This window comes from Manis pentadactyla, chromosome 4 (genome assembly GCF_030020395.1).
Source record: "Manis pentadactyla isolate mManPen7 chromosome 4, mManPen7.hap1, whole genome shotgun sequence".
Lineage (NCBI taxonomy): Eukaryota > Metazoa > Chordata > Mammalia > Pholidota > Manidae > Manis > Manis pentadactyla.
The window spans coordinates 140,040,095-140,048,641 of NC_080022.1; the positions used below are offsets into that span (position 1 = coordinate 140,040,095).

Consider the following 8,547-nt stretch of genomic DNA (forward strand, 5'->3'; position numbering starts at 1 on the left):
ATCAAAAGCAAGGGAAGTCTGAGAAACTGTCACAGCCAAGAAGAGCCTAAGGTGGCATGACAACTAAAGGTAATGTGGTACCCAGGTGGGACCCTAGAGCAGAAAAAGGACATTAGGAGAAATCTGAACAAACTATGGACTTCAGTTAATAATAATATATCAATATTGGTTCATTACTGTAACAAACCTACTATGCTAATGTAAGATGCTAATAACAGGGGAAACTGAGTATGGGGTATTTGGGAACTGCGCACTATCTTCTCAATTTCTGTAAATATAAAATGGTTCTAAAATATAAAATTTACTAAAAAATAAAAAGACAAAGTCCCACATAAACACAGAGCTTTTACAGATCGATATGAAAAAATATGTAATAAGCAAGCCAATAGGAGACAAAAGGGGAAAGGGAATAAATGAGTAGTTCACAAATATAAAAACAAAAACTGCCAATAGGCATGAAAATTTGCAACTTTTTGTTAGGTAACAAAATGAAAGTTAAAACAACGAGAGACCATTTTTCACTGGTGGGGTTGGCCAAGATTTAAAAGTTAGTTAATTTCCAGTATGAACCAAGGTGTGGGGAAAGTGGCATCTCACATATTCTTGGAAATCATACAAAACAGTGCAATTTCTTTGAAGGTCAGATTGGTGGTATCTTTTACAATGTGCACATGCTTTTACTCTGCAATTTCACTTTGAAGAATATATCCAACCATTATCCTCATACATGTTTGCATAGAATAGGTTCAAAGATGTTCATTGCAGCAATGTTTGCAGTATCAAAATATTCAAAGTACCCTAAAAGGTCATCAGTAGGCTAGGTGAAGAAATTATGGTCCAACTTAACAATGGAATACTCTGAAGTTAGTAAAAGAACATTGCCAGAACATTCTGTACCGCTCTTCAACTACTCATACAGCCTTAGCCTCTAGCCTCTGTCAGCAACCTCTTCCAGGCTCTGAAGTCCCACCACCAAAAACTGAGCAGGTCCCGGCACAGGCTTCAGATGTAATAGTAAGGTGGAAAAACCATACATACTTAATAACTTTGCTGATAAATCCAATCAACTTCTAACTTAATTTTTGGCACTTTACAGACAATTTGGAGAGCCTAAAGAAAGAGGTCTGTTCTAAAAGGATTAAGTGGACAGGAGTTGTCGCTGTTTATACATATATCCATCATTATAACATCATACAGAGTATTTTCACTGCCCTAAAAATCCTCTGTGCTCTGCCTACTCATCTCCACCCCCTCAGCCAACACACACACGGAACCCCTGGCAACCACTGATCATTTTACTGTCTCCACAGTTTTGCCTGTTCTAGAATGTCATTAGTTGGAATCATACAGTCTGTAGCCTTTTCAGACTGGCTTCTTTTGCTTAGCAATATGCATTTGGGAATCCTCCATGTCTTTTCATGGCTTCATAGCTCATTTCTTTTCAGTGTTGAATAATATTCCATTGCCTGGATGTACAAGTTCATTTACTTGTTCAGCTACTGAAGGACACCTTGGTTGCTTCTAAGTTTTGGCAATTATGAATAAAAATGCTATAAACATCCATGTGGAGATTTTTGTGTGGACATACATTTTCAACTCCTTTTGGTAAATACTGAGGTGCACAATCGCTGGATCATATGGTAAGAGTATGTTTAGTTTTGTAAGAAACCACTAAACTGTCTTGCAGAGCAGCTTTACTATTTTGAATTCCCATCAACAATGTCTGAGAGCTCCTGTTACTCCACATCCTCACCAGTATTTGGCATCATCAGTGTTCTAGAATTTGGCCATTCCAACAGGTGTGTAGTGGTATCTCATTGTTTTAAATCACTACTTTTTTTTAAAAGCATACATTTCAACAGATTACTGATACAGTTTTTATGAGATCCCAGTTCTCTCACAAATTCAAACATGGCAATTTGCAACAGTTAGACCTTAAACAATAGTTCTGCCTGGGATTTTCAGCTTTAAAAAGAAATTGAAGTATTTTACTTCTTGAGAGAAGTCTTGATTCTGTGGCTATCTATGCTCTTATATACATAATCATGTATCATGAATATATTACACAGCCAATCCAAACAGCTGAAAATTTTTTATTACCAAGAACCTTAACAGTTATATAAATGCATTCATTTCCCTCCCACTCAAATTCTATTATTATAAAGTTTAATTTCTTGCTTTTGAGTTTTCCAGAAACCCCAGAGCTTTACTTAGTCCTGCTTCTCAAATATACTAGATGCAGAAAAGTGGAGCGTTAACAGCCCTGTAGTGACATTGGTGCTCTTGTGCCACAAGGTGGTACTGTAGAACATCAATCCTGCGCAGCCCCATGGACATGTAAATCTGTGGGGAGGGCCTTGCTCTTTTGCATCTGCTGTTTCTGCAATGGTAACACACACTTGGGCTCCAAAGTTGGATCCGTTTTTCATGTTCTGACATTATTTCCCCAAATGAGAGCCCAAGCAGCTTTCAGGTGTTAAGCCTGAATCACTCACCACCTAAGCTCCCATGAGCTTCTTGGTAAGCATTAAGGACTGAATGTGTCCCTGTCCTCTGACTCCCACCCCAATCCATATGTTGAAGCCCTAACGACCAGTATGACTGTATTTGGTGATAGGGCCTTTGTGGAAGTAACAAAGGTTAGATAGCACACAGTGAGAAGGTTACATGGGCAAGCCAGGAAGGGCTCTCACCACAACCTATGCTGGCACCCTAGTCTTGGACTTCCAGACTGTGAGGAAATAAATTTTTATTGTTCCAGCTGAGTCCACGATATTTTTTTCTGTTTATTTATTAATTAATTTAGTTAGTTAGTTATAAGAGTGCTTCCTACATTTAGCAAAATAGCATTTAACCTGTTAAGAGGAAATAGTTATCCAGTTTCTAATTTGCCTTTTTACTTTATTTTGGGTTTGCATGAGTTGTTTTTCTTGCCCACTAATTCACCATTCATCGCCCTCTCTCCCACTCAAAAGTTCTGAGGTTTGGATAGAGCTATCCCCAGCTGCCAGCTCCATGGGCGGGCACGTGACCCAGCCTGGCTAGTCTGGGCAGTCCATCCCCTGACCACAGAGATTGGCCCAGGGATGGTCATGTGATGAAGTCAGGCAAATAAAATTACTTCCTGAGACTTTGGCTGGAACCATTGGGAAAGGAAAGCTCTCTCTTTCCATGAGGGTTGCTAATCTGGAGGACAACCTACAGCTGCTGATAGCCAGCCTACCTTCACAGGAAATAAAAATGGAACAGAGGAAGCTGAGGGAGAAAGAGAATAGGGTATTATTTGGTGATATCACTTGAGCACCTGAATGCCGTTGTGCCTGAAACATGGAGAGTTCCTGAAGTTTTCAGTTCTGCAGCCAATAAACTCCCTTGTTCTCTTAAGCCAGTTTGAGTTGAGCAAACTAACTCAATCTGAAAGCCTGCAACCAGGAGCCAAGAATGACCATGTTGGGAGCATGCGACAGGGCTCAAAGCATGTCTTGCCCTCAAAAAGCACTTCCTACCAGACTGTCTAATCACTCAAGCCTCATCTTCAGGCCCTTCTCAAAGCAATGGGCTTATACCCAAGGGTGACCCAAAGCCTAATTATTAGCACACTAACAATGATTCATGTATCATCAGATCCAGCCCAAGATCCAACCCAGCTGGGCAGTGCAAGGGTAGAGAGAATCCAAGCTCTGCCCCTTTAAAGCTCCTCCATTCTGAAGTGAGGGAAAGAACTAAATGTCAGCAAACTGATCTGGGTGATTCTAGGATCCTGGGGTGGTGCCTCCTTACCAAGGAAAGGGTAAGAAATAACTACCAGCTCCCCACTAGCTCTCCAAACAGATTAACTATCCTTTTAACTGTTTTATATTTTGGGGTTTCATTTGAAGAGTGATTATTTGGACTTTGATTCTTGGAATCCTCCCAAAGCAGGGGAAGGTGAGAAGTCTGGAAACGCTATGGTCCTTCTTGCTCTGACATGCTGGGATTTTCTGACAATATGAACTTGGACATGTGGCCATACTGGGTGGGGTGGTCCAAGAAATAAGAAGCAAAATAGAGGCACAGTTAAGTCCCTGGGCAAGACCTGGGTTCAAACCCTGACTCTGGCACTTGCTTGCTGGGTGACCTTGAATAATTACTTCCCTTCTCTGCGCCTCAGTTTCCTAATCTGTAAAGTGTGGGTCCTGACAGCTTCCTCTGAGTATCACTGAAGAGTAACCAAGTCAATGCCTGGATTCTTGCTATAGTGGAGTGTAGGAAGTGCTCAGGAAACTCAGGTCGCTGTTAATGGCAATATTATTGTTGTTACCTGTCTTCAGATTATAGCGTGTACCTGGTGAGGTGTTTCTGGTGCTACTCCAGGGATGTCCCCTAGCCCTGGTGTGGGTGGGATGGTGTGGGATGGGGAGGGGCCCTAGCCAGCTGTTCTCCTTTGATTCCGCAAGTCGTCTCAGGGCCGAGGTGAGCTGGGCAGGCTGCCACGCATTCTAAGGCGCGCCAAACAGAGGTCAGGCACCCCCCCACCCCCACCCCACCCCCCGGCTGAAGCAGTCCTCAACATCCGGACACTGGAAACACAGACCCAACCCAGATGACTAGCCTGCGATGCGTCTGAAAGGCTGTCAGCCTGCAGTCTGGTAACCTGACACCGGCAGACTCTGATTTCCCAGTCAGGGGACACTGCGGTGGGGGATAGGGGCAACCACCCACCTGCACAGGGGCTTTTCCCCTCGCCTCAGGGGCTTCTCCCCTCGCCTTAGGGGCTCCCTTCTCCGAGTTCCCGTCCCTAAAGTGCCCACCCCCGGGGGATCTGTGTAAGTGCACGGGGGCATCTCCTCGATTAATGGAGCGGAGAGCTGTGGGTTGTGCCCTCTGGGGCCCAAGTCCGTGGCCTGACCCCGAGCAACAGAAGAAATGGAGGTAGGCGGGGGACCGCTATTGCACAGAGGAAAACTGAAGTGGGGGAAGGGAAGGAGGGAAACCCTGCCGATGAGCCTGCGGAAGGACGACCAGGGCCCCCCTTAGCCTCACATCAGGGACAGGGTCCGCGGTCCTGGGCCCCAGGGCCGCACTCTGTTGAGCCGCAAAGACCAGGCGTGGGGACAGCGGGATGGTTAAGAGCAGGCAGCCCGGCGCCGCTCTGTAAACCCGAGCCTGCAACCTCAGCTCAAGAAGAAACTTCGGGCCAGCGCCCCGCTCCTTCCCGCGCGCGGCCCGGCCTCGGGGCGCAGGGCGTGCGGGTTCGCGCCTGCCCCAGGCCCCGCGGCCCCCGGTGCCCACTCACCAGCGCACCAACTGCCAGCGCTTCTCCCCCGGCGCCCGGCGGCTCGCCATGCCCTCGGTCGCCCGCCGCGGGCCGCACGGCGGAGGCGACTCCGGCTGCCGCAGGCCAGGACCAAGGGCGCGCTCGCGGGCGCGGGGGGCGGGCGGGGCGGGCGCGAGGCGACTAGTCCCATTGCGGCCGTCGGCCCCGCCCCTGGAGCTGGGCTGCACCGCGCAGCTCTGCCGCGGCGGCCGGGACCACTGCCTGGCCCTTCGCTGCCCAGCCGCTCAAAGGGCCTGGTTTCTTGCGAGCACTGAACGAGGAGCTAGTTCTCCAAGTTCTACTGTGATTTGCCCGGTTACTTGAGATTCGCTTAATCCACCTGTGCTTTCCACGTTGTGACACCTGCTCTACCTATCCAGAAAGTTAGATAAAAGAGTTAACCTACTCTATAAATGCCTAAAATAAAAACGGATGTGCCCTACAGATTATTAAAATATGTTATAAAGTGCCAGTAATTAAAAGAGTATGACATTGGCCCTGATCACTGCCCAACCCTAGGACCAGCTCCACTCACGCCTTCAACCTACTTCCACCCCAGAGTCTTTTCATTCCTGGAGCTGAACAGAGACCAGCCTGGCCGGCACATGATGGGAGCATGCGTCTCATGCCTGGTTTGAAGGAGCTGAGTTTTAGAAATGTTTATAAATATAGAGATTGTCTGCACATTGCACAACACCCTCCTAATTCAGCTGCCTCCCATCCCAGGACAACCCCCATCCTTTGCAGGAGGGAAACATGCAAAGAGGAGAAAACACTACCCTCAGTGTGGAGATTCTGGGAGTTTAATCTTCCTCTTGGGGACTGTGGGTTATGCCCAGGAGCACTGAAAATTTTTGCAGGGGAATCTAAATGCTGATATTTGTCATATCCATAAGTATTCATATCCTCCCCAGTGTTCAACAAAAATCAAGATTCCATAAATCCAAGAATCCTCACGGAGCTTTTCACTACGTGCAAACAATGACAGGAAGCAATAGGGGATGAAGAATGTAATCAACACAGAAGCATCGTGTAAAAGAACATGAGGAAGGAGATACGGACAAGGTAGACTGGCAGATTGCCTTTGACCTTTAAGTGTAGTATCTAGTATGAGGCCAGCAACTGCCTTTGAGCAACCTTTCTCTAAGCTCCACAAACATAAATAACACAGAGACCAAGGAAACAGCATAGAAGGTCCAGAAACATCCTGAAAGTGGTGTGCATATGTGTGATACAGGTATTCAAAATTAGTGGAGGAAATGGTGATGGGACAATCAGTTAACTATTTATGGGGGGAAAAGGACAAGGTCTCTATTTCATATCACAAAATATATTTCAGATAAATTAACAATATATAGATAAGTGTATAAATATATGTAAAGAATTAGAAAAAATATATAGGTAAGTATTGCCATTATATTAAAGTGGGGATAGATTTTAGGGACCATTTTGTTCAAATCAGGCATTTCACCACTAAGGAAGTGCAGCCTTGCCCCAGTTTGGTCTTCCATTCAGAAGGTGAGGGGGCTAAGAGGCCCGTCACCAAAACCTCTGGTTAGAAAGGGGGTCTGATGCCCACCAGTGCTGGAACGCTCAATGGGCAGCAGCCTGGCAGGGAACCGCAAATGTGACCCAAGCTGGTGAGGAAGATATGCCAGATATCTCATCCCTTCAGAACCTTTCCCCATCTTTCTATACCCTGCTTGTGCCTTGTGCAATGTCAATGGCTTCCCTTCACTTCCATCTTCTCATTGGGATTGGCTGATGGAGTCATAAGCAGGTGACTGGGAGGCAGGAGGGGAATGAGGTGGAGGTATCTATTCCTCAGCTCCCTCCCTGCCAGGTCACTGTGGGTCAGTTACTTCCCTTTAGGAAAGCCACAGCCCCTGCCCATCAGCCCCCTCCCCATAGCAATCCTTTCTGAGTTTCCATAATTGCCTTGCTCTCTTGTTGCTCCAGGTCTAGGGATGGTGACAGCTCTACCTATCCCTGTCCTTAAACTCTGTCCATAGCTTTGTAAATAGTTCCTTAACTCTTTTCAAATGATCCATTTTAAATGCACCATCTGTTCCCTGCCAGGACACTGACCCATATACAGAGCTGTTACTGAAACAGAAATCAAAAAGTTAGTATTCCAAGCTGTTGTGAAGAGATGGAGGCCTTTTAGGCCTTTTCTGCCACCCTATCTTTTCTGACCTCACTATCTTAGCTGGCATTCAAGGCTCTCACATTCTCAGAAAGCTCATGATCACTGTGGGTGCCTTCATCCACAGCTGAATTCATTTCCTCACTGAGAAGTCTGATGAAACTCACCTGTATTCCTGACTGGGCAGGGATTTGAATCCTGGCTCCACTATTTACAATCTGAGTGGTTTTAAATTCAACCTCTCTTGAGTCTCATTTTCTCCATCTGCAAAGGGAAATAAGTCTTTCCAATAAAATTTCTCTAAAGTTTAAATGAGATTACTTGGGTAAAGTGCTCTGCTCAAAATAAGTTAACTTCTGAGGTGAGATGTACTTTTTATACACTTGTTTTCTTTGACTTCATTACGAGTTTAATTCTGAAAATTGTAACAGTGTTTAGTAGCACTCCTGGCACATAAAAAGTGCCTAATAAATGTTAATTATTATAAACATCATCATCTCCATATTTTATAATATGTCTCTGGATCTCCCCACAACCTCAGGTGGAATGCCATGCAGTCAGCTTTGCTCAATATTACTCTGCATATTAACTGAATGATTGTTAACCTCCTCCAAGGAAGTGCCCTAAGACCCCTTGCTCCCAAATCCAAGCCCTAGCTCAGCTTTCAAGTAGTGATTTCTTAGCTGGCTCATCATTTTCAGTTGCTCCATGCGTGCTTTGCTCACATCTTTCATTGCTTCATATGTGGATATTTTTCCAGCCAAAGAGGTCCAAAGATTCCTGAGGGCACCCTGGAAACCAGACCTTTCATGCTGAGCTGGGAATTCGGCCCAGTGCAGGACTCTACAAGAAGCACTTCTTGGGACAGAGTTAGAGCCCCCCATGAATGGTCAAGGCCACTCCTTGGACAGGTGCTGGTGTGAGCTTTTGCTGTAGCTGTGGGGAAAAAAGCAGAGTCCCAGGATCTGTTGTAATACAGATCAAGGAGGAACACATTTGGGCCTTCATCCTAAGAATCCCATCTGCATGGCCCTTTTGAAGCCTTTTGATGCTTCCTCATGATGCCCTCATGATGATCCTGTTGGCAGGGTATGTGTTATTTTCC

At 45.8% G+C, this 8,547-nt stretch overlaps 1 protein-coding gene across 3 annotated transcripts in view; it reads right to left on the bottom strand.

Moving 5' to 3' along the window:
* RAP1GAP2 (RAP1 GTPase activating protein 2) overlaps nt 1-5,371 on the bottom strand; it is a 210,913-nt gene extending 205,542 nt beyond the window's left edge. For all 3 annotated transcript variants that reach the window (XM_057501042.1, XM_036906110.2, XM_036906109.2), the window contains exon 1: nt 5,276-5,371. In XM_057501042.1, the coding sequence (XP_057357025.1) occupies nt 5,276-5,325 (50 nt within the window). In that variant the 5' untranslated portion in view covers nt 5,326-5,371. The remainder of the gene's footprint in view (nt 1-5,275) is intronic.
* Nucleotides 5,372-8,547: the final 3,176 nt, after the last annotated feature.